The sequence below is a fragment of the Equus przewalskii genome, chromosome 17 (genome assembly GCF_037783145.1).
Source record: "Equus przewalskii isolate Varuska chromosome 17, EquPr2, whole genome shotgun sequence".
Classification (NCBI taxonomy): domain Eukaryota; kingdom Metazoa; phylum Chordata; class Mammalia; order Perissodactyla; family Equidae; genus Equus; species Equus przewalskii.
The window spans coordinates 48,627,264-48,654,319 of NC_091847.1; the positions used below are offsets into that span (position 1 = coordinate 48,627,264).

The window sequence follows — 27,056 nt, forward strand, 5'->3', positions numbered from 1 at the left end:
CTATTTTTTTGCATGTGGGACACCACCACAGCATGGCTGGTGAGTGGAACAGATCTGTGCTTGCAATCTGAACTCACAAACCTGGGCCACCAAAGTGGAACACACAGAACTTTAACCACTTGGCCACAGGGCAGGGCCCTTCTGGGTAATTTTGAGTAGATGTTGTGGAGCCATGTGACTGGAGAACAGTTTTGATCTGTAGTTAGTTTTGAAGAGCCATAAAATCTCTCTTGTGGACCAGTGGGACTTATCACATGTGTTTTGTCATGCTCTTACCACAACTCCGTTGCCTTCACTTATCCCAGGTTTTGAATAATAGTCATAATAAGATCTAACACTTGTAGACTTCTTCCTATGTGCTAGATACTGTGCTAAGGGCTTTATTTACATGGGTTACGTAATCAAATCTCCATTTTATGTTTAATACAACGCACCAAGAAGAAATTTGCCCCTGGTCAGACAACTGGTAAGTACTTATGGTGTAATGATTAGCGTCCAACCCCAGAGTCCAGGCTCTCCATCATCTACTTGTACTGCCTCCAGTGAATGATGAAGTCATCAATAACTCCATAATACTCAATTCTGGTATTTGCTGCTGCTGTGGTAATCAGAATTATTCTGGTGTTTACAAAATAAAGAATAAGGATTAAAACAAATGATCATTGATGTCTCTCTCACTACTCTCTTTCACAGGGAAATTTAGGAACCTTTTTTATTACCAATGTGAGAATTGTGTGGCATGCAAATATGAATGACAGTTTTAATGTCAGTATACCATATCTGCAAATTGTAAGTGCATGCATTTTGGTGACCTTATTTTAATGTGGAATAAATCATTTCTGTTCAAGGGTTAAGACTTTTGGGTTTAGAGGAATGCTCTTTCTCCCTTTTTAAGTGGCAGCAGTTTACCTGAGAGCATACTTTTAAAGTGTTGGTAATTTACTATTTCAATATAGAAAAGCCCCAAATATACTTGCACTCAAGGGAAACAGCACCATTATCAACCTGCTATTAAGACAGAAATATACTGGGTTCTAAAAATTTAAATGGTTATCATACAGATTAAGATGTGTCTTTCTTAGATTCTATTCAGTGGACTTTAGCTACTAGTTTTCCATAACCTTTCCACTAGGCGGTTCCCTGGCATGGCTTTTAGCACACTGATCCACACACTTTATCTTAGTTCTCCTGCCACTTTCTCCTGAAACCCTTTTAGAGCCAGAATTAACTCACCAATTCTGTGAATTAACTGTTTTCATTGTATTCAGATAAAGCATGTAATTGCTTTATTGTTATAGGCTTGGCAAAAGAAATTAAGATGATTTTTAGTGATAATGGTTTTAGTTTAAGTTAAATTAAAGCTGTTAAAATTCAGAATAAGAGACAGATTTGTTTTGGGAGTAGATAAAGGTGGTTCTTTTTACTGTCTGCTGCTGCTATGATAAGAATGTGATTCAGTGAAACAAATAGTAAACTCCAATAAACTAAGGAATTTCATTTTGTATTAAAAGAAACTACTTAGAGGGCTCTAGTGCAAATTAGATGTAACATAAAAATATTAATGAAAATTCTGTGAGATTATTCTATGATAATCACTTAGGATAGTAGTCTTAAGACTAAGCAGTTTCATTAATAAATATTTATTGAGTGGATACAATGTATATGATATCTGGAAAATGTCATTTCTTCAAGAGACTTCCTGGCCTATGGGAAGGATAATTCTTTGCACAATATTCCCAAGCCTATCTTTTACCGAATTGTTTGATTTCTGAATTGCTTTAAAATATCTGATCATTCATTTACCAAATGTTGAGCACCTACTCTATGTTAGGTGCTAGAGATACATCAGGAAAATCACGAACCAGTACACAGTTCCTGCCATCAGGGAGCTTTGTCTGGTGGAGAAAAGCAACACATTAAACAGAAAATCATAGACTCTGATAAGAAGAAAATTCTTTCTGGCTGACTAAAGAAACATAAGAATTTATAATCATGGGGCCGGCCCAGTGGTGCAGTGGTTAAGGTCGCACGTTCCACTTCTCGGCAGCCTGGGGTTCACTGGTTCAGATCCCGGGTGTGGACATGGCACTGCTTGGCAAAAGCCATGTTGTGGTAGGCATCCTACGTATAAAGTAGAGGAAGATGGGCATGGATGTTAGCTCAGGGCCAGGTTTCCTAAGCAAAAAGAGGAGGATTGGCAATAGTTAGCTCAGGGCTAATCTTCCTCAAAAAAATAATTTATAATCATGGGTGGGAAGATGTATGTGGCACAGTTTACACAAGTATTTGATAAATTAGTGTTTGTATTGTTCATTGTTGTTTTATACTGCATTTGCATATGTTATAGCTTGCCTAACTTAACCTCTATTATGCTGAATAATTACTGAATAGTAAACAGCCTTGTGCTTTCTGTTCTTCAAATAGGATACTTTTTGTTATTTAAGAATGCAGTTGCCATATATGGCCTCTGGAATGAATTCAGCCTGGCCCAAACCACTTGCAATCTGATATCATCACAGTCTGTCACTGTGTAGTCATATTCTAACTTCAGCTCTCCGCCTCAGCCATCGCCCTGACCCTACTCCTATAGATATATATCTGTATGTTTCTTCTTGCCAGTTTCTATCTTACCAGCCTGTGTCACCCACAGTCACCTGGCTAGATTACCTGTTGACAACCAGGATGCCAGTGTTCTATGGTTCTTAACCAGGACTGTGTGTAATCCTGGTGAGGTGTGAAGTAGTTCAGATGGAAGGCCAGGTTTTCATAACAATTACCATTTAGTCTCTCTCTGTCTTCTTTCCTCTCTCTCTCCTCATTCTCTTTCTCAACTTCCAGTGCCTATCTGAAAGTGTGATATGCCATCACCCACAGATTACCCTTCTTGGGCTTCTGTCTGCTGGTCATAACATTAGATCCTCCATGGTTCTCTCTAATGCCACCAGCAAACATATTTTGTGTCACTTTCTACAGGTACTACCTGTCATTGTGCTTCAACCCTTCTTCCCTTCTCCAACGCTACTGGTATCGCTGCTCATCTCCTGCTAGCCAAGCTTAATTCTCATGTCACACTTACCTGTTGTTAATTACATTTGACCTATCCCAGACTTCCTTGATAGCCAGTGAGGAATGCTCATAACTTTTTTTTTTAATAAATGGAATAGAGGTTCTTTAATAATTTAGCCCCCTATGATGTAAGAAACAGAAGGCACACATGACTTTTTCAAACTAACCCAGCCTTAAGTGCTACAAAAGACACTGGCTCTCCAGTAACCAGAAGATTACTAGTTATTGGTTTAAAATATTCAGAGAAGTTCTGGACTCCCTGGGGCTAGGGTATATTTGAGTCAGAGAATTTTGTACATATTTCAGAGATGTCTTCTTCCTACTGCCTTAGAACTTTGCTACCTATATCCAGTATGAAAATTTTCATTTACTTGATCTCTGTGGGAGTAAAATAAAGGAAAGAGAGAATTCCGTTCTTTAGACTATGAAAGGCAGTTTCTGTGTAAAAGTTGAAAAACCTTTGTTAAAGAGTCACTACTATCAGATAATAAAATCATGAATTTTTTTTCTTTTTCATTTTATATCTAGCGTTCAATAAAGATTAGAGATTCAAAATTTGGTTTAGCTCTTGTCATAGAAAGCTCTCAGCAGGTAAGACACCTTATATTTTTATTAATCCTTAATAGATTTTTAAAACTATGTGACAGTCTATGTTTTTAATTTATATAGTAACCAGCTTACATCCAAGAAGAATATTAGCCATTACGTGAAGTTATATTGAGTTTGGAGTCATATAGAAATTGTCCCCATAGGAAGAATCCTGCTTATGTTTCTTTGTTGGACAGATGTAATCATTATTATCATTATGATTATCATTTTTAATGACAGAATCAAGCCAGTGTACTTTTCATGCATTATCTCAATCTTTACACAACCCTATGATACAGTTACTATTTCTTCCCCATTTCACAGTGAAAGAAACAGACTTTTAGAAGTTAGGAACCTTGCCCGTGGTCTCACAACTAGTAAGTGTTGGGGCTAGGTTCTTATTCCACATCTGACTGGTGCAGAAGACTGTCTTTGAGAAACACAGATATATACAGATACACACACATCCTCTATTTGAGACTTTATACTCTCTCATCTAATTATAAACTGCTATGTCCCATTATGCCAAGTTTTTGTAGAAATATGTTTAAATAAAAAATTTACTTATGTACAAAATCACTTCTCTTCTAAATTCTAAATTTAAACATGAGTATCTACTTACTCCTTTCCCCTGGCCTATAGATTAGTAGCTGCCATTTATTGAGTACTTATTACATTGCAGGAACTGTACCAGATGTCTTATGTATTTTATTTAATACAACTTGACAGTCATTTTATGGTGAGAAAACTGAGGCTTAGAAAGATAAAGAAAGTTTGTTTCCCAGCATCATACAGCTAGTAAATTTGTTGTAAAGCCAGAATTTGAACTCAAAAGTGTCTGCTCTCAACTGAAAGCATATGCTCTCACTTATTACAGCATGCTACTTAATATTTAACACTCTTCTCCAACCATCTGTCATGGTCAAGTTTCTTTCCTAATTCTTCAAGGAGATAACTTCAGGTAGACCATTCCTTTTCTTCTTTTAATATATAGTCTACCTCAGAGATATTGCAGTTTCAGTTCCAGACCACTGCAGTAAAGTGAACATCACAATAAAGCAAGTCACATGAATTTTTTGGTTTCCCAGTGCATATAAAAGTTATGTTTACACTATACTGTAGTCTATTACACGTGCAATAGTATCATGTCTAAAAAAACCGTGTATGTACCTTAATTAAAAAACTACTTTATTGCTCAAAAATGGTAACCATCATCTGAGCCTTGAGCAAGTCGTCATCTTTTTGCTGGTGGAGGGTCTTATAAAAAACGCAGTACCTGCAAAGTGCAGTAAAGCAAAACGCAATAAAATGAGGCATGCCTGTGTCCCGTTTCAAGGTCTAGCTCACGAAAAACTTAGTTCCCTTGGCCTTCACAATCTACAGTGTATTTCTTTTTTAATTTTAAAATATCAGGTTTGACATTAACAGATGAAATGGTATGATATCTGGATATGCTTCAAAATAATTCTGAGTGGGTGAGGGGAGGAGATTTGAGGGAGGGGGAAGTTACAGATGGAACAGAGTTGGCATGTACTGTTATCTGTCCAAGCTGGATGATGGCTATGCGGACACTTATTGCACTTTTCTTTCTATTTTTGCAGACGCTTGAAGTTTTTCATAACAAAAATTTTAATTAAAAAATCATCGTACATGTTACACTCTGAAATAAGGACAGAGCTATGGATTATCATGTACTGTAAATACCATTCCTCAGGCTTGTTTTTTGTTTTTTCGTTTTTTCTTGCAGAGTGGCGGATATGTTCTTGGCTTTAAAATAGATCCTTTGGAAAAACTACAAGAATCAGTTAAGGAAATCAATTCACTTCACAAAGTCTATTCTGCCAATCCTATATTTGGAGTGGATTATGAGATGGAAGAAAAGGTAATTTGTTCAGTATGTGAAATACAGAGTTTGCTGAATTGCTTTTACACAATCTATCAAATTCAGATATAAACACATTGTGTACCATTTAATTTTAAACTATCTTCTCACTGGCTGCTTAATCATTCATTCCTGCCTTCCTAGGTGAGCAGCCTGTCCAGACAAGCCTCCATATGCAAGGCTCCTCTGATGTAGACAGACTTTAGTCTCTCACTCTGTCAGCTTTATTTTTATTCTACTTCACCCTCCCACTGGCATTTTGGAAAACCTTACAGGCCTCATGGAAACCACTCTCTTCCTCCAGTGCCCCCAGTATAGCAACTCCAGGAGTCTGCTCCGTCAGTATGTCCTGTGTCCATTCCTATTCACCTGTGCCTCTGCAATACCACTTATGGAATATTTTGAATATCACACCCACATGTCTGCTCTTTGCCTTGCTCTTGACTTCTGGTTCCTGCCCCAGTCCATGCTCTCCAGGTACATCAGCTTTTTTTTTTTTTTTTTTAAGATTTTATTTTTCCTTTTTCTCCCCAAAGCCCCCCGTACATAGTTGTGTGTTTTTAGTTATGGGTCCTTCTAGTTGTGGCATGTGGGACGCCACCTCAGCATGGCCTGATGAGCGGTGCCATGTCCGCGCCCAGGATCAGAGCTGGCGAAACCCTGGGCTGCCAAAGCAGAGGGCGCGAACTTAACCACTCAGCCACAGGGCTGGCCCCCATCAGCTCTCTTTTAGCTTTACTCTTCAGCCTCTCCAGCTGGGACCCTTGTCATCTGGTCTATCACTGGTGTCCCTACTAGCCACTCCATTAGAGATGTCCTCATTCTCTGCTCTATCAGCGGTACCTTGCCAGAGTCTCTCTCTCTGGTGCCCTCACTGACCACTCTTATCACATGTTCTCTTGCTGTCTGTTCTTTTGCTGGGGCCCTCTCTGGACACTCTTTTGCTGGTGCCCTTGCCATCCACTTTCTCATCAGTGTCCCTGCTGTTACTCAGCATGTTGAGCCACATCACATCTCACAGAGATTATGTATATCTCTCCTCCTGCTCTTGGACTACAGCATGTGACTAGAGACGATCAGGAAGTAGAGCTGGGCAGCTAAGTGCAAATTCACACTTTCTGACTTCAGCGAGGTCCTTGTTGCATGGTAGTGCTCCTTGTACTTAATTTTTTTTTCTCTGTCAAATTCCATATATATCCCCTAGATTATAAACTTTGTGTGGGTAAGGGCAAGGTCTTTATACCCTGTGCCTAATACCTAATACACCCAAGATATTCAAATATTTGAAAAATGAATTAATAAATATCAGCACTATATTTTATTCTGCTTTACCTTTAGAATATTCCATAGAAATCTTAGTTTTTTACTTTTCACAAATTGTATTTAATGACTATTTTGAGGAAAATTGAAAATTTGCTATTATGCAAGACCTAGTTTTTTTTTAACTATGTGAAAGAAAGACAAAATCCAATAAGAGTTTTTTCTTTAAAGATATATCTAAGTATCATGTTAAGTATGTGTTAATTGGTCATTTTAGTTCTTTTCATGATAGTGACTTCAGATTTAAAAGCTTAGGTTTAAGTGACTCACTTTATTAGTCAAGTTAGTTTTAATAGTGTATAAATTATGCAGTGATTTTTATAAGACTTTAGTTTGTAATTGTGTGATCACAATAAGTATTTACAATTCTCGCAACATATTTTACTAAAATTATTTGTTTAATTAATATTGTCTCTTTGATGCATTTTAACATCTACTGATTTTCAGCCACAGTCCCTTGAAGCTCTGACGGTTGAACAAATTCAAGATGACGTAGAAATAGACTCTGATGATCACACAGACGCTTTTGTGGTGAGCATCACAAAGAAGAGCTACTAAATTTCTTGTGATTTTTTTTTATCTTGTGATTTAATTATCTTGTGAGTCAAGTTTAATTAAGTAATGATTTAAGTGTAAAACATCATAGAAGTTGAGACTTTTGAGTATTTTAAACATTGTTGGAGAGTAATTTTTTTTTAAGTTAGGAATTTTTGTGTGTGTGAGAAAATACTTTTAAATTAACAAATTGGGAAATAGTTTGAGAACACAATTATTCAGAGGATTTCAGACATGAAAAATAGGACATGTTAAATATTATAGTTAATTAAATTAATTTAAAATCTATACTTTACATGCTTAATCTTTATGAGATGGGCCACCCTTCAATTTACAGGTGTATTACCTTTAAAAGGATATCTATTTGAACAATAAACTTTCTTGTTTTTCCAAATTTGTATTATTTAGTTAATAGCCGAAATAATAATAATGCTTTCTGTATGCTGTAGTCTATGAGTCTGACCAGAATACCTCTCAGGAACAAATATTTTTAAACATAAGTGTGAAGTTAGTTTGAAATATTTCATTCTAAACTGCTACTGCCTCAAATTACATTGCTTTGTTTTGTTTTGCCAGCATCTTCTTCTAAACCAAAAGTAGGGATGAAATTTTATAGCTTCTAAGTCATTCTTTTTATCTCCTTTCAAGTAAACAATGCTAGTTATACACTAATTACAAAGTACATTTTTTAGAGCTTAAAGCATAACTCTTGTAGACATTAATAATGATTGTCAGAAGAAGTGAATTCTACCAACGTTGTAAAGATAGGTGAGAAAACCGTTAGACACACAGTAACAGAATGTCAAATTCATTTAGTTACAGAATTGTTCTGTAAATTAATTACCTGTTCCTTAGCCTGCTGACCTATTATAATATTATATGTTGAGTATGTGAAATGTAATTTTTTTTGTTTTATAGGCTTATTTTGCTGATGGCAATAAGGTAAGGACATTTTGCTTATATTATATGAAAATAACTTTCTGTATTCCAACATTTAGTATTCACAAACTTATGTGAAACATATTTTTTGTTTTTTTCTTCTTCCTTGCCCACCTTCTCTATTCCCATCTCATCTGCTTATCTCCCAAAAAGCAACAAGATCGTGAACCTGTATTTTCAGAAGAACTGGGGCTTGCAATAGAGAAATTGAAGGATGGATTCACCCTACAGGGACTTTGGGAAGTAATGAGTTGATCTTGAGTTGAGCTGGATTTCTTTTTAAAGATACGTCAAGATTAAAGATACTAGTCGCCTGCTATAAGGCGTGGAATAGTTTTTACATTTACAGAAAAAGCTTTTAAGAAAGAATTTTTTAATGATTAAGGAAAACCTCATTTATCTAAGATTTACTGCCAGTTTTCTAAAAATTATATTTAAAATTGTAATTGAAATGTATCCAGTTTGTAAATATTTTTATTTTGTACCTAATACTTGTAAATTATTAGTCTGCAGATATTACATGACTGTATCATGTTGGGTTTAATAAAGAATTTATGCAGCACCATTTAACGTTTTGAAAGTATTATTTAAAAGAATAAGACTATTCTTATGGAGTAATTGAAATCCTGCTTTTTTAATTGTAAAAATCTGGTTTAAATATATTATCACATCACTCCAAATGTAAGCCAACTCTAAAAAAATTACAATCCTTAAATTTGTCATTTTTGGGTGATCATTTCTGTGAAAACTAAAAATTATAGCTAACTCTGGAGTATATCAACCACTATGTGAAGTTTTAAGCACTATTTTAAAAATAATTTCAATATAGTTTTGGCAAGAATACATTTATTTTGTAAGGAAATAGTTTTATGTAGTTTGTAAATAAATAGTTTGCTTATTGACCTTCTCCTTGTTTGAATTCATTGAGACTTCTTTGAAGTTTTCAAAAGTAGGATATATTTTCTCATTTCTTGGTTAAATAAGATTTGGTGACATCTCTGGCATCTGTGTTTTTTGCCACTGGTTCAGTATAAAGAAGCATTGTAAGGAACCTGTGTCAAGGCACTGAAATTAGCCAAAGGAGCCCTCTTTCTCCAGAGGGAAGGGAGTGAGTGTGTAAAAACACTTAAAGTAGGATACAACTGTCTGTATAACCAGAGACACATAGTACAACCAAGCGCTAACCTGAATTTAATAAAAATCAAAGAACAAAAGCTATACATTGGTTTCTTCATTTAAATAGGAAAGGATTTCTACATTTCTAAGGGATGAGGTTATAATAACTTATATTAGAAGAAGAAAAGGTTATTTGAAAAATTTATACAGGTCATAAAATGCTGCCAAGAATATTGTCTAAATAGATTTCCAAGCAAAAGAAACTTTATAAAATTGATGACTAGTAAGAATAATCTCAAATGTCATTTCACGGTATTGCATCTGACTCATTAATCTTTTCAAATGTTAGGTGTTACGTGAGAGAGAAATGAGTCATTTATTGTTTAAACAAGGGAGCAGCTGGTGGTTTTTTCTAGTGTGTTAAACCTTTAGTGGCATCTATAAATGGAAAAAGAGTCAATGAGCTCTTCTTTCAGCTGTTGTTTCAGCAGCTGACAGTACCATTGACTTCACCGTGAGGTAAATTAAGAGGAAAAACTTTACTCATGGATAGAGACCTTGAAGTTTAAAAGTACATAATTCCCTGATCTAGGGGCATTCATTCATTCGACAAATATTTATGGAGCACCCACGAGACTATAACACTGAACAAAACCAAAAAAGCAATCCCTGTCTTCATGTAGCGTATGTTCTTTGAGGCATGTTTAAGAATACCAACCTTTAAACTGACAGTATTCCCACAGCCGTGCTGCATTCAGAAAATGTGACAATATAATTTTGTAATAAAATATTTCATGAAGAGGTATACAATGCCATCTGTATATAAACAAAGGATCGATTTTCTTTCAAATCATGCCTTCTACATTCCATAATTAATATGGTGTTCTAGTATAATCAACTTAAATTATGATTCCAGTTATATATTCTCTTTTTGTATATATAAGGCCTGTTTTCCAAATTCTACAGGTGATATAGCATTTCATCCTGATTTTGCTATATTCTGTTGGTAATATTGTTCTCATGAGGTTGCATCTGTTCTATTTTTAACTTTTTATTTAATAAAGATCATCTTCAACACTTAAAATCACAGAATATCTTTAGTGATCATATTGTATACGTGTGGGTTTTTTTCTTTCCCTAGTGTTGACTTTTAACTGTTTTTTTCTGGTCTTGATGATTCCTTTTAATCTTTTGCCTTTATTTTGCTTGTTTTATTATCGTTTGCCACATCCAGTCCTTTGTAGAGCAAGAGAGGGAGTGAATAAATTAAATAATTTTATAATTTAATACTAAGTACACTTTTTCCACCAAGAATAAAGATAATTTAGAATGTCTTAGAAAATTAGCAGTTTCTTTGCATTTATTATTTCAATTATGATGGGGGTATTATTATTATAAAGGTTTCTTTAAAAAAACTATAATTATAGTCCATAAGTAAAAGTCTTTAAGTGTCCTACTTCTAAGAGAAAATTATATATCCCACTGTTTTAAGTAGAAAATAAAAATTTATGTGTAACAGTTACCAGAAAGGGGATCTTAGGAGTATTTAAATGAACTCACCTCATATTCTTGACCTTTGAATCATTAATTCAGACAGTCAAGTAGCTTGCCACTAGACCATTTTTAGCGGACTGATTCATTTTTATGATTCAGTTTTCTGTTTGATAAACATTTTCTTGCGGTAGCCTTTATTAGCGTATCTTCTAATGCTTTATGTATGTTAAGGCTTTCCACTTCATTTAAATCTCTTGTTTCTTAGCTGTTTCCTTAGTGATTAAAAGTTCCAGTTGTTCCTTTCAATCTGTAACAGCTGCAAGAACAACTCTTTCCAAACTGGCTCTCCTAAATTCCCGTTGTTAGAGTTGGTATCTATATATAGCTGGTGGGATTAAATTGCAAAGGCTTCAAGCTGGGCAAAGCACGCTGATCTGCCTTTTTACAGCTAGACCTGTGTGCTGCGAGGAGCTAAGGCCTTCAGTGTCCCCTTCCTTACCCAGGTTGCTCACAAAATGGATTCCCAGCGGGAACTCGCAGAGGAACTGCGGCTTTACCAATCCACCCTTCTTCAGGATGGTTTAAAAGATCTCCTGGATGAGAAAAAATTCATCGATTGCACACTAAAAGCAGGTGACAAAAGTCTTCCTTGCCACAGATTGATTTTGTCAGCTTGTAGTCCTTACTTCCGTGAGTATTTTTTATCTGAAATTGATGAAGCGAAAAAAAAGGAGGTAGTACTAGATAATGTGGATCCTGCTGTCCTGGATTTAATCATCAAGTACCTGTACTCTGCCACTATTGATCTCAACGATGCAAACGTGCAAGATATTTTTGCGTTGGCCAGCCGCTTTCAGATCCCCTCAGTGTTCACTGTCTGCGTTTCTTATCTTCAGAAGAGACTTGCTCCTGGTAACTGTCTAGCCATCCTAAGATTAGGACTTCTTCTTGACTGCCCGAGACTCGCCATCTCTGCCCGTGAATTTGTGTCTGATCGCTTTGTACAGATTTGTAAGGAAGAGGACTTTATGCAACTGTCTCCACAGGAACTGATCTCAGTCATTTCAAATGACAGCCTCAACGTGGAAAAGGAAGAAGCAGTATTTGAGGCAGTGATGAAATGGGTGCGAACAGACAAAGAAAACAGGGTTAAAAACCTTAGCGAAGTGTTTGATTGTATCCGTTTTCGCCTTATGACAGAAAAATATTTTAAAGATCACGTTGAGAAAGATGATATAATTAAAAGCAACCCAGAACTCCAGAAAAAAATCAAAGTTCTCAAAGATGCCTTCGCAGGCAAACTCCCAGAACCTAGCAAAAATGCAGAGAAGGCTGGGGCTGGTGAGGTGAATGGTGATGTTGGTGATGAAGATTTACTTCCTGGTTACCTGAATGACATTCCCAGGCACGGAATGTTTGTCAAAGACCTCATCCTCTTGGTTAATGACACAGCTGCCGTGGCTTATGATCCCACAGAAAATGAATGCTACCTTACTGCACTGGCTGAGCAGATTCCCAGAAATCATTCCAGCATCGTTACCCAACAAAATCAGGTGTACGTGGTTGGAGGACTGTATGTGGATGAAGAAAATAAGGATCAACCTCTACAGTCGTACTTCTTCCAGGTAAGGAAGGCTATTTTTATATAAGTACAGGCATAAAGCGAAGGCTGGCACTCACTATCCAGTTAGCTATTTGTGAATTATTCAGGCTGCTTGCATTTTCTCCTAACTGATGTCCTGTTCCAGTCCTTTGCACTTTCACTCCTTAGAGGGCTGACAGAAATACTTAGATCGGTTAATTTAACTGTTTATTAATATTTAATAAAAGGTTTGGTGAAGAATGAGGTTCTAATTAATGTTTCACTGATGACTCAAGATTTTCTTTACACTCTTTTACCCAAAATGTCATGTTTATAGTTGATGATGACTGTAATCCTTCAAAGCCCAGTATTTTAGTAAAAACTAAATCTTGTCTCCTCTTTCTGGAAAAATAGCCTTAATATAGCTCCCTAAATCAAAGTACTTTACACATTACAAAAAAGTTATGATTGATCAGACTTTCTACCTTTTTCCAAGTTTCCTTGAACTGATTTGAAGTTCTTGGAGGTAGCATTTCATCTCTTATTTATGGCTACTGCCTACAATATAATTTTGTTGAAAATGGAAGAACTTGTGTACATATTTTACACACTTTGGATTAACTTCTAGGAAAAACTATGTACACACGTGTCACTAATTTGAGTTGATTCATTATATTTAGAAATGTTTGTGATAAATTTTTTACTTATGATAAATAAACACATTTATTTGGATCAGAGTTGTACTTCGACATTGTCACAACTTAATCTGTTTTGTGAAACCACAGAAGTTTTCAAGAAAATGAATCCCCCTAATCGATTCTGTTTGAAGGGAGTTTATTTCATATTATCAACACATTATACTCTATCAGTTTATGAAGGAATTAACCTTTGTCTTTAATAAAGCCAATACCAGACTTGTAGCTTACAGTTAGCTCAGAAGAGTTTGTTTAGGTCATAGCTGCTCATGGCCTGGGGTTTATGGACACTCGAGTTGGAAAGGCCAAAGATAAGTAAGTGTTGCATGTCATACCACAGTCACTGTGTTCTCTCAAAGTGTGACATAGTGTGCATTTACAAAATACTACCTTTAACCAGTTTTTCCAATCTTGAAAAATGTAATAATACATGTGAATCATGCATCTCAGTTTTCAAAGTTCCATTGAAGAATGTTAACTATGAAATATAAAAATAAAATAGCTGTAATCACAAGTATTTGAATGTGGGCCAGAAAATTTCCTAAGCCCTAATTTTAAATTCAGATAAATTTCAGAAAGGGCGAATTCAATTAAAAAGGCAATAATTATATCTAGGAAGTAAAAATGACATTAAATCACAGACAGACAGATACCTAGAAATCATAGATCCAAGGAATATTTACAGTCTTATCTTTATTCTGCAGAGGTACTACCCTTACTTTTATTGACATGGCCTCTTATTTCTGGTTCAAGAAACCTGCTTGATGTTCTTTATAGCTACAAAAACAGTTATATAAAGTTAAAAGGGTCAACTCTCTGTCATTGCCCTTGCTCCTTTTAAAAGGCACAAATAGCGGAACAAGATGCCAGGATGAAAACACCTGACTGTAAGAGAGGGTTAGGACTCACGAGAAAATATATGTATGAGAATTTCAGGTTTTGTATTTTCTGCTTGGTCACATCTGTTTAAAATGTATAAAGTTAGGAGTAATATGACCTTTGATTGTATACTATAAATAGATTATGAGAATTTTTTACCTAGGTAAGAGAGGGTTTTTTCATAGAATTAATAGATTCATCAAATCTTTGAACAGCACAGCATCTTAATGTAATCTAAGTCCAAACCTTAATTTTAAGGATGAGGAAACTGGAGCCAGAGAGGTTAAACAGCTTGACAGCTCATCTATAAAAGAGCCGGCAGGCAGGTTTCTATTTCATCTGCTGTAGGAAGTGCCCTGCTGGGGCTGGTGGGGGGATGTAGACAGTACTGTGCAGTGTGGGCAGTTAGCCCTCGGGCTTGGGATTATGACAGCCACTGTTCCCATTTTAAAAAAGAAATTGTGGATTTATAGCTTGCATTTGAATATCACCTAAAAGCTCTGTGAGCTTGGGCAAATTATTTAACCCTTCTGTGCCTCAGTTTCCTCATCTGCAAAATGGAGATGATAATAGTGCCTATCCTGGAGGACTAAAAGAGATGGCCTGTGTAAAACGTTCAGTAAAGCCTATCACAAAGTCAAGACTCCATAAATGTTCATTATTATCTTTACTGTACTACACACTACTTTCTTGATCAAAGGACTTTTTTTTCAAAAATGAAAACATTAGTGATCACAATCTAGCTATTGAAATTAGTGAATGCAAAGCACATGTGGGTATTAAACCACTCATCTCGGTTAGTCTTAACTAGTGCTTTGTTTTAATCAAGGTTACAGATATAGATAGGCTTCCAGAGAGGCCCCTCCCCAGACCACAGCCTTTAATGTCTGCATCTGTTCTTGGTATCCAAATAGTCTTGAGTTTTATTCCCTTTTTTTGTGGCTACATAGAAGTAGCACTAGAGACAACAACAAATCTGTCACTGCACTCCCTCAGAAAGCAGCTTTCTTGTGCCTTGGTGTCCTAAAATGTGAAGTGGAAAATCTTAAAATTACCAGTAGTAAGTGCTGAAACTGATGCCAGTGCTGCCAGAATCCCCTACCCCAGAGCACGGGCACTAGGAGGGCTGTCCTAGGCTTGCAGAAGAAGCAGTAGCAAAAACAAGCAAAGTTACTTCCTAATATAAATTTTAAAAAGAAGAAGTAAGAAGGATATTTCAAATGACTCCAAACAAAAATCTGGGAAATTCACATTAACACCAGCCTATATCAGGTAATAAAGCAAACCATAGAGAACCTAGAAATTTTTGAAGGAAAGAAAAAAGATATTGCCTAACCTCCCAGTTGTCTGTGGCCTGAGTGACAGGTCCAGCTGTCCCAGTGCCGGCTTGGGGAGAGTGTTAAATATAGCATGCGGGGGTCACTCACATGCTGTAACCCTCCCTGCAGTGACAACTTCTCTTTCCACAGTGTCCTGAAAGTATTAAGAGTTCTTGTTAAACATGAACAAGGCAACATAGGAAGAAAATTTGGCAGGAAACCTCACTCACTAAGCTTTGCTGACTCTATTTTATTCTCTCTTTCCTTTGTTGAAGTCCTGCAGATTTTGGTACGTTAGCTATTTTGGTAAGCCAAGTAGATTCTCTCATTTTTCTTGTTAATTCACAGGTAAAATATACTTTTGGATGGTAGTTTTATTTTACTTGCAAGATCTTTGACTATTTCAATGAATTCTAAACAACACATAAAGTATATATTATATGTCAACTATACTTCAAAAAATAAAGTATAGCATATTTTCTGGTACACCTGTAACTTTTTCCTGACAACCTCCACAATTCATATATTTTTTCTTTCAGCTTGATAATGTAGCATCTGAGTGGGTTGGACTTCCACCTCTGCCTTCAGCCAGGTGTCTGTTTGGTCTAGGAGAGGTAGATGACAAAATCTATGTAGTTGCAGGCAAAGACCTTCAAACAGAGGCTTCGCTGGATTCAGTGTTATGCTATGATCCTGTGTAAGTTGGCATGACATTCCCATTTCCTAAGCATTCGGGGATATGAATGCCTATAAAATGTTCATATTTTTAGAACCTGGAATTTACTGACAGCATATAAATTCTATCATCTTCTGATTTTAGGGCTGCAAAATGGAATGAAGTTAAAAAACTTCCTATCAAAGTCTATGGCCATAATGTGATTTCACATAAGGGGATGATATATTGTCTAGGAGGAAAGACAGATGACAAGTAAGTACCCTGAAATATCCTTGTGGTTTATATCCAAATGATTGGTTATTACAAAGTTTCTTTCCTCTTTCATTTGAATCTACATATTGAAATGGGACTTAGTTCTCACCCATATTTTGGAAGTAAAGTTTTAAAATAAAAATTTAAAAAGCTATTGGAGGATATTATGAATGATTTCTGAAGGAAAACTAAATACAATTTAAAAGTTGCTAAAATAAATTTGTAGATGCCCAGCATACTGCTAGGAATGAAAATACCTCCAACATAGGTATTCTTACAGTGGAAAAGCAGCACTTTGGAGCAAAATCAAGTATTTTATTTAGCTAATTTATATTTTACTACATTAAAACCAATGTGCTTTCTTATTCATTTAGCCGTAAGTAGATAAAAATTAAGTGTATCTCTTTAATAAAATACTATTTAAAATATAACTACTAACAATAGCGCACAAAAAATCACATGGATTTGTACTTTAGGTTCACAAGAGAGAATTTAGATAGGTGAGTTTGAAACTGAAAAGTACGGTCAGTGAAAATGGGGCAGTTATTTCCTCAGTAATGTCTCACTTATTTACTCCTGGACAGGGGTGTGGTATTCCAAATATTTAACAAGTGGTCATGAATGGGCACTGATCAGACAGAAGAGATATACCCTGGTATACCCACTAGCATCCAATCTCTTGTGAGAAAAAACAGGATAAAGTTTCATATATAAAGCTAACTTGATTTCTAGGCATTTCTCAAAGGATAGGTAATTAGGAAAGAGATCTTATAATTCAAAGGGAGAAATGAGTTCAGAATACTCCAGAAATCAGTCAGTTAAGCCAGTAGCCTGTCTGGTAAAATGAAGATTTTCAGGTTAAATAGTGAGAACTAATTTCCTGCTCCTGAAAACTCTACCTAATTTGGCTGATCATCATTTGCCCAGGTTGTTTAGTTTATAGAGATGTCCAGTCCTGGAAAGGGAGTCAGAATTAACTTCAAGGGCAAAGTAGGAAAGCAGAGTAAAATGTGGAAATGTGCTAGAAGTAAAGAACTTTATGTTCTGGAGTTGATAATTAATGGTTATTATTCAATTAAAATGACTAATATAGCACAGAAAATGCGGTTTTAAAAGCAACGAGTAGGGGCCAGCCCCACGGCCAAGTGGTTAAGTTCATGTGCTCCACTTTGGCGGCCCAGGGTTTCATCGATTTGGATCCTGGACGCAGACATGGCACTGCTCATCAGGCCATGTTGAGGCGGTGTCCCACATGCCACAACTAGAAGGACCCACAACTAAAAATACACAACTATGTACTGGGGAACTTTGGGGGAAACGGAAAAATAAAATCTTAAAAAATAAAATAAAATAAAATCAACAAGTTTTGGGGTTTTGGGTGTTTTTTTTTGCCTAGGAAGATTCGCCCTGAGCCCACATCTGCCACCAATCTTCCTCCTTCTTTGCTTGAGGAAGATTAGCCCTGAGCTAACATCTCTGCCAGTCTTCCTCTATTTTGGTATTTGGGTCTCTACCACAGCATGGCTATCAAGTGGTGTAGGTCTGGGCCCAGGATCCAAACCCCCGAACCCGGGCTGCCGAAGCATGCCAAACTTAAGCACTATGCCACAGGGCCAGCCCTAGCAATAATTTTTTATGCAATCTTATCTGTATTCAAAGATAACATATTCTGACATTTTGATATCCTCCTTAATCCAAGCTATTACTGTCAAATGAATATTTAAAGGAAAGCTATATTATAAACCCACACAGTGCAAAATCTTATTTTGAGCATTTTTCCCGAGTAAATGGAATGGAAAATCTATTAAGCGGTTTCTGACTTTGGGAACACAGTGACCCTGCCAAATGATTTAAATTGTTTCCTTCAAGTAGTATTAGTGACTAGGAAATTGATATGTCCGTAAGAAGCATACAGGTCTGTCAGTAAGAAAATATTAATCTTCTTGAACACGAATAACCAAGACCACACTGCTTGACAAATGCCAAAGTCAGGGACTTTGAAATGAGTCATTATCTATTTTTTCTTTTTTTGTTGTTTTCTTTTCTTTCTTTGTTCTTTTTTATTTTTTTGTGAGATGTCATTCTGTAAAACTTAACACTGAATTTCACTAGTTATCACCACTGAATTTGCAGAACATGATTTTGTATCATGCCCTTATCAGGAAGTTTTAAAGTAATACTCATAGTCAAATTAAAGGAAATGCTTCTACTCTAGATATCTGGAGGCTTTTATAGAATTAAAACAATTGCCCTCACAAAAACTTGGGTTTTGGTTTGTTTGCTTTTTAGCTTTACCAAATATACCCAGTTAATCAATATTTGGAATTCTGAACTCCCATCAGTAAATTATGGACAACTTTAAGGAGAAGGAACATACTAAGGAGAATAATTCAGATGAGTCCAGGTTTTTCTGGTAGCATTTAGCATATAAGACTGTTCTCATTACTAATCAGCTCAGATGACTAGTTGTCTAATCTATAGTCCCAGATTTCTTGTTTGTTTTTTATTGCAGTGACATTGGTTTATAACATATAAATTTCAGGTATACATCTTTGATAGGGATTGCATTGAATCTGTAGGCTGCTTTAGGAAGTATAGACATTCTAACTATGTTAATTCTTCCAATCCAGGAGCATGGAATATATTTCCATTTCTTTGTGTCTGCTTCGATTTCTTTCAACAAAGTTTTATGGTTTTCAATGTACAGGTTAAATTTATTCCTAGGTATTTTATTCTTTTGTTGCAATTGTAAATGGGATTGTATTCTTAAATTCTTCCTGCTACTTCATTGTTAGTGTATAGAAATGCAACTGATTTTTGTATGTTGATTTTGTATCCTGCAACTTTACCATATTCATTTATTATTTCTAAAAGTTTTTTGATGGATTCTTTAGGGTTTTCTATATACAAAATCGTGTCATCTGCAAATAGTGACTGTTTCACTTCTTCCTTTCCAATTTGGATCCTTTTTATTTCTTTCTCTTGCCTGATTGCTCTGGCTAAGACTTCCAATACTATGTTAAATAAGAGTGGTGAAAGTGGGTATCCTTGTCTGGTTCCTATTCTTAAAGGGATAGCTTTCAGTTTTTCTCCATTGAGAATGATATTAACTGTGGGTTCATCATATATCGCCTTTATTATGTTGAGGTATAAGTCCCCAGATTTCTTAAAATGCATTGGTTTATTAGTGGTAGATTAAAATGAAATGAGCCATCATGTTACATAGGTAAATTTAAAATAGGTACATTCACACCTAATTATTTTTTAAGTTAACTGACTCATTCCTAGGATTTTCAGATAATGAAATAAATGAACTTAACACTTTTGTTACTGAAGCACAATATATTTTTCTTTTACTCTATTCATATCTTCCATTGAATTTAGTGGCAGATAAGAATAAAATCTTCTCTTCCTGGGCTTCTAGGCAGTTGGCAAAAGTAAAGGTACTCTACCTTCCAGTAGTATAATTAAGTTATAAAATAGTTTTGGTCCTCACATTTGGAATTGTCCTTTGCTTGGTGGCATATGTTCAGATTAAGAATACTTCGGAGTTTTTCTGATCCTCTGCTATACTACATATTTCATCTGAGAAGCAAAGCTAAATGATCAGTGAAGTTGCTTCTTTTAAAGAAGGAAGGTTCTAAAAGGACGATTTTGTTCTTTTAATGTTTACAGAAAGTGTACAAACAGAGTGTTTGTCTACAACCCCAAAAAAGGAGACTGGAAAGATCTAGCTCCAATGAAAACCCCTCGGTCGATGTTTGGAGTGGCAATCCATAAAGGCAGGATTGTGATTGCTGGAGGTGTCACTGAAGACGGTCTTTCAGCTTCAGTTGAAGCTTTTGACCTCATAACCAACAAGTGAGTTGCTATATCTTACTACAGCATATGAATCACTATACTTTTTCATTTTCAACTTTGGATAAAAATTAAGCTTTCTAATTAGGACATGGGGAAAGGAAGGCAGCGAGGTAAGGATTAAAGAGGAAATATCTTCATCAAGGTTTCTTTTGTTGTTATTAGGAGTGAAATGACAAACATTTTGATGCATTACATGTGTTTGTAATTTGGAATACATGACCCTCAAGTTAATGTTGGAGTGCCCAATTTGTCCTTATTTGTTATTAACTTTGTGAATTTAGTCATACAAAGGTAATACTTATGAATAATTGTATACACATAGATGGGTATACGTCTCTATAATCTTACTTAATCTGAAATACAGTCATGCACTGCAATAACAACATTTCAGTCAAGAATGGACCACAAATACAATGGTGGTCCCAGATGATTAGTACCATATAGCCTAGGTGTGTAGTAGACTATACTATGTAGGTTTGTATAAGTACACTTTATGATGTTCACACAGCAACAAGATCACACAATGACATATTTCTCATGATGTATTCCCATCATTAAGTGACCCAAGTCTATCAGTTTCTTTAAGGATGAAAAGACCTCCACTTAGCTTGATATTTGTAAGGCATGAATGCTTCAGAAGATTAATTCTTCTATGCTCTTTATAATTTTCTTAAAATTTCCACTTTTAAGCTTTTATTGGCTTAAAGTTAATGTGAAAAGATATTTTATAGCTATTATTTATATAAAATTAGTCTTCTTCAAATTTTTTAGCTCACACATCTGAATGAGAATATTATTTTTATACTCCTAGTTTAGCAATGAAGAAAAAATCAGAGCACTGTTATTACTTTTTTAAGGAACCATGAATGCCTGATTACCAAATAGTCTTTAATATCTGAAAATCACAAGGAACTTTTATGGAATAGGATTTAAATGATCATTAAAAATCATGTTTTTGAAGACCATATAATATGGGTAAACACTTATAAGAAGTTAAAGCAGCAGCACACAAAATTATAAATACTCTGTTTTTAGTTTTGTTCATATGTAGAGATGGAGTAAATGTTTATATTTAAATTTATATGCTTTTTTAAAAATGACAAAATTACACCAAAATATTGCTTATGATTATGTCTGGACGGTATGATCATGGGTGATATGTTTTCTTCTATACCTTTCTTTATTTTCCAGATTTTCTACACTGTACATATATTATTTTTATAATTAGAAAATCAGATAATATATTTAGAGACAAATTATGAGGTCCACTTTTAATGCCAGAGTAATGGAATAGAGAGCTACCAAAATGACTCATTCTAGACTCTTGATGTTTCCAACGAATTTAATTGATTTTATCTTTAGTTGTTCTATTTCATATGGCTGTTAACATTATAAAGTCCCCTTAAATCCTTTATTAAAAAAGATGAAATGTAAATCATTAAAAAGAAAATTTCCAACCCTAGTTTCTAAACCATCCTTATTACATGCCTTCATCGCAGAGGATTTGGAGACTTCTTGAGAAATGATGGAGAACAGAGTTTTTGAAAATTTGTATTAGCATTCAAATGAAATCCAACACAGTAGGGCCTAGGAGCCCTGGAACTGCAAAAACCCCACTGTTTATGGCACTTTGATAACCACTGCTGAAGGTGCTGATGAAGATGAAGGATTCCAGGATGGACATATTGAAGGCTGTATCTCTAATCTGGTTACATCTTTCAAATAATGGAATATTTAGATATTTTTCAGAAGCAAACTTAATCTTCTAATTTTGGATGCCTATGCTACTTGACTTTTTAAATTATAATTTCCTATAATTGTTTCAGTAAATACATTTGGCATTTCTTTAAGTTTTACATTGACTATATTTTCAATAATTCCTAGATGGGAAGTCATGACCGAATTTCCCCAAGAAAGAAGTTCCATTAGTTTGGTCAGCCTGGCTGGATCCCTGTATGCCATCGGTGGTTTTGCCATGATTCAACTAGAGTCTAAAGAATTTGCACCAACTGAAGTCAATGACATATGGAAGTAAGTTTTCTTCACTCCAATTTTCTGAACCAAATATTAAATCAAATAACTGATAAACAAGTTTGAAGTGAACAGTAAGCCAGACTTTCCCAACACGTATGCTACTTCTTGGTAGTAAACACTCTTTGAACCTAATTGAACTTTTGTGCATGCCACTTACTTGATCAAGTACTACTTCTAATTTAGCTGTGAGCTTGGGAAAGAACTTATCTGGGCCTGTTTCTTAATCAATAAAATGAGAGTTGGACTGTTGATCCTTTAAGCTCCATTTCAGCTCTAAAAGTGTAATGCTGTAGGCATCCAGGAGGGAAAGGCTACTTACTTACCTTTCTACCAAAGAGTGCTTTAGTTCCTAAGAAAACAGAGTTCTGAAGAAACATTTAACCTCTTGAGTTTTCTATGAATTCGTTAATTCTATTTTGAATCTAATTTAAATAGTTTTCCAATATTTTGAGGATTCAGTTACAAAAGGTTTTTAAAAAAGAAAAAACTGAAAGGTAGCAGTTCCTTTTACCTCCCAGATAGGTGCCAAATAGGTCTCCCAAGTATGATACTTGCAGTTATTACTCAATTGAACTATTTTAGTTAGGCTTAAAATGAATGTATTTAAAAAGAAGTGGGGGTGGATTTTACCATAGTTCCTAAAGCAGTGAATGCCATATGGAGACCAAGGTGTATCCAGGAAGTCTGAGAACAGAAGTGTAAGTTGTGTCATAGAGAGTCACACGGTCGAGGCAGCCTCCACTCCCAAGGCTGGATGCCCTTACCTGGCCTGTCACCAGATTATCCAGAACCTTGGTACTCAAAGTGCGGTGTGTGGACCAGCAGTGTTGGCACCTCCCGGGAGCACCTTAGAAATTCAAAATCCTAGGCCCCACCCCAGACCTACTCAATTAGAATCTTCATTTTAACAAGATTCCCAGGGGATTTGCTTGTACATTTAAGTTTACAGGTACAGCATTGGAAGAGTGATCAGCGAAGGCATATCACTAAGCCTCACAGTGAAAAGGGAATAGTATTTGTCCTATACCTGAACCAGCACATGCCTTATTCCCAGCTGGTGAACTGGAAGGCTGAAAGGCTAGCAGCTTGACCAAACAATTATCTTGTGCATCAGACATCATTTCCTTAGGTTGTTGTAATAGTAATTAGCTGTGTAAAAGGCAAGAAAAAAGTGGCTATAAAATGTAGTTAATATTACCCCTCTCCCCCTCAAAAAAGAAGAAAGGGAAACAAACTGGAGATTTCCAGGGAGGAAAGAGGACAGGCTTAGCAAGAGGGTGAGATGGGGAAAGGCTGGAAGCAGTAGGAAAAAAAGGATGAAGTAATGGAGGGCTGGGAATGTTACAGTTTTTGGAAAACAGGGATAGGTACCAGGAGTGAATAGGCAGTGATTCTCATCCCTGGCTGCACATTAAAATTGCCTGGGATGCTTAAAATATACCAGTGCCTGGGCCTTAATACAGACCAATTAAATCAGAATTTCTGGAGGCAGGGCCTAGGCATCACTAGGTCCTAAAACCTTCCCAGGTGATTCTACTTTGCAGCCAGGGTTGAGAAACACTGATATTAAGGAATGGTGCTGTCAATCAGCTAAAGCCCACACGAGCCACTCTTGTTCCTAATGGTGGTCAAAAGCTAAGTTGCTTCAGCAGGAGGAAAAGTATAGCATCTCCTGCTAAAAATAGCCCTTATATGATCCTCTCTGATCATGGTTTCTTTTGCAATTAGGGCAGTGGCTCCCAGGCTTGCTTGCTCATTGGCATCACTAGGGAACTTCAGAAAGTACTGACACCTCTATCCCACCTCTATTGATTGTGTTTAATTGGCCTGAGGTATGCTTTGGGCTTTGGAACTTTCAAAAGAGCTCCAGATGATTCTAATGTGCAGACAAGTTTGGGAACCACTGGACTGGGAAAAGGCCAGAGGGGGCATTCATCACTATCTGCTTGGCTGTAAGATTTTAAATTTAGGTTCTGTTTTCCATTTGGGTAATAAAATCTGGAGCAGTAATTCACAAACCTTGCTGCGTATTAGAATCACTTTGAGAACTTTAAAAAATCCTCATGCTCAGGCCATACTCCATACCAATTAAGTCAATCTCTGGGGGAGGGACCCAGGCATCAATATTTTTAATGTCTCCAGGTGGTTCCAATGTGCAAGTCAAATTTGAGAACCAATGATCCACAGTGGTTCCCAAGGCAGCATCAGCAGCACCTGGGGAGTTGTTAGATATGCAAATTCTCAGGCCTCACCTCAGACCTACTGAAACTCTGCGGTTGGGGCCCACCAATCTGTGTTCTGATAAGCCCTCCAGGTAACTCAGGTGTGCCACAGAGCTGAAAGCCACTGATCCATAGAAAGGTGGCTGCCTACTTGCCTTCAACTTCCTAGTGAATCTCTATTCACACATGCAGAGATGAAAATAAGATGAAAATTATCAGTGTACCACATTCTAAACCTATAGACCCTCTTACCATGATGTGTAAAAAAAATTTCCATTCTTGTATTTTTTCTTGAAATCATTCCATTATTTGGATTGGCCAAGCTGAAAGTAAAAATACAACTGCCAGGAAGCAAATGCTTTTAATTTAAGCCTCATTTAACCTCAACCTCCTAATGCTTAAATGTGGTCACTTTTTCATTAGCTCATTTAAAACCCTTCTTTATCTTTTAATTTGTTGCCTCAAGTTTTGTATAGATAATTAAGGTCTTTCCCTTTATGAGTGGTAAAATATTTTTTCTCTACATAAAAATCACTCAGTGCACAGTACAACTCTTAAGACCCATTAATGAAATTAAGTCAGATATTATACAAGTATCAGCTAATTTTAAAAATTATTATTTTAAATCTCATTCATTCATTGTAGAATGGTTTGGCATATTTCCTATGTGCCAAGTATTGATAGCTTCCAGAGGAGGGAAGATGCTAAGGTGAATAAGATATATTATTTGCCCTCAAATACCTTTGAGTTTGTTGAAGACATAAATATAGGGAAAAAATCAGAATAATTGCTACAATAGATACTATATAAAGAACAATGTGAGAAATGAAGAAAAAGTAACGAACTATGCTTGAGGAAGACGAGAAAGGCTTCAGAGAGAAGGCAGCATTTAGGAGTTTCTCATGCAGAGAGGGCATTCCAGGCACCAAGCAGAGGAGAGGCGCACGTTTCAAAGGAATTCAGGTTGTCTTTATCTTTATAACCTTGAATATTGAGAGAGGGTGACCAGTTCTTACCTAACATCAAGTGCAGAGTCTACGAGTCGTACTCATACAGGACGATAAAGGGATGGAAAATATATTCTTATGGAATGACCACTAGTGTCAGGCGCCATGCTGGGAACAACTGAAAGCATATTCAAGGCAACTAGTCCCTGCTCTTCCCAGTTCTTACTCTTAAGGTAAGAGTCTGCTGACCTTGGCTCATAGAGACCAGGCATCTTTATCAGTCCAAAGCTGAATGATTAATTGCTCAACTGTCTATTATTCCTCATCTCTGGACAGCCTTTGATTCCTAGAGAAGGCTTAACTGCCTAAGCATCCAGATTAAATACCATGGCAGTAGTTTGGACATCTGCTCATTCAGAGAATGCATATTTTGGGAGGAATTCAAGCGTTATTCTACTAGTCAGATGCATCCTCATCTGTGTAAGAGCTAGTAGGGTTTTCTTAAAGCTCCCCATTTGAATATTTAACACAGGGAAATCTATTTAAAAACTGCTTATTGATTACTTTTTTTTCTCCATCAGGTATGAAGATGATAAAAAAGAATGGGCTGGGATGTTGAAGGAAATACGTTATGCTTCAGGAGCTAGTTGCCTAGCAACACGTTTAAATCTCTTCAAACTGTCTAAATTATAAACAAGAAGGTGAAAAAATGTAATAGATTGGGAGGTAATTTGTTTGGACAACAGGGCTTTAATTTATCCTGTTTTTTAAAAGCATATACAGAAATTCATGTAGAAATTATTCACTAAGTTATTGTCCAAGAGATTAGCAGTGGGTATCAAAATCTCAAAATCATGGAATCTTCAGTGTAATGATCAGAGCTGAAAACCATTTTCTAATAAGAAATTAAATATTAAGTTGAATAGATAACTTCTTTTGTTAATGTCTCAATTGATTGTAAGGGAGGTTCCTAATTTGAGTTGTTTACTTATCGTTTTATTTGCATTGTCAGGGTACTTTAGACTTGTTTTCTATTACAAATGAAATTGGAGAATGAAATATGTATGTCTATTTTTAAATGTTTAAAATATCAAAAACCTTCCCTCGTGCTTCAAGATATGTCAATAATCCTGTGCATTATGTTAAAGATTTCATGCCTTGAGAAAATTTTGGAAATGCTATTTAAGAAGTTGAATAAATGGGTCTCATTTAAAGGGGAAAGTCTCTAAGTAGTCAAATTCAAGTGGTCCTGCTTTTTTTCTTCTTCTTCTTCTCCCCAGAGCCCCCCAGTACATAGTTGTATAGTTATAGGTCCTTCTGGCTGTGCTATGTGGGATGCCACCTCAGCATGGCCTGATGAGGGGTGCCATGTCCATGCCCAGGATCCAAACCGGCGAAATCCTAGGCCTCCGAAGCGGAGCACATGAACTTAAGCACTCGGCCACAGGGCTGGCCCCACAAGTGGTCTTTCTTTTTTCTCCATTCTTTTTGCAACACTGGTATGTTGTGATTTAAATCAAATTGAAAATTTTTAAAATTTAAAACCAGTAAATCACAGTCTTCAAGCCATTAACTACAGTGTCTGTGGTAGGAGAGTGGGGGAACGTCCATAGGAAACGGACTAATTGT

The 27,056-nt window shown here is 36.0% G+C and overlaps 2 protein-coding genes across 3 annotated transcripts in view; both read left to right on the forward strand.

The window, feature by feature from the left end:
* The window catches only part of BBS5 (Bardet-Biedl syndrome 5), a 27,100-nt gene extending 18,185 nt beyond the window's left edge, over nucleotides 1-8,915 (forward strand). The window contains exons 7-12 of one of the 2 annotated variants that reach the window (XM_008525182.2): nucleotides 694-789; nucleotides 3,595-3,657; nucleotides 5,402-5,536; nucleotides 7,304-7,387; nucleotides 8,330-8,353; nucleotides 8,504-8,915. In XM_008525182.2, coding sequence (XP_008523404.2) covers nucleotides 694-789; nucleotides 3,595-3,657; nucleotides 5,402-5,536; nucleotides 7,304-7,387; nucleotides 8,330-8,353; nucleotides 8,504-8,605 — 504 coding nt within the window. In that variant the 3' untranslated portion in view covers nucleotides 8,606-8,915. The remainder of the gene's footprint in view (nucleotides 1-693; nucleotides 790-3,594; nucleotides 3,658-5,401; nucleotides 5,537-7,303; nucleotides 7,388-8,329; nucleotides 8,354-8,503) is intronic. The other variant, XM_070580091.1, reaches the window with a different exon arrangement.
* On the forward strand, nucleotides 8,535-26,648 carry KLHL41 (kelch like family member 41). The gene is made up of 6 exons (XM_008525185.2): nucleotides 8,535-12,585; nucleotides 15,975-16,132; nucleotides 16,256-16,363; nucleotides 20,039-20,224; nucleotides 22,109-22,255; nucleotides 26,009-26,648. The coding sequence occupies exons 1-6, from the start codon at nucleotides 11,476-11,478 to the stop codon at nucleotides 26,118-26,120; spliced, it is 1,821 nt and encodes a 606-aa protein (XP_008523407.1). The 5' UTR covers nucleotides 8,535-11,475; the 3' UTR covers nucleotides 26,121-26,648.
* The last annotated feature ends 408 nt before the right edge of the window (nucleotides 26,649-27,056 follow it).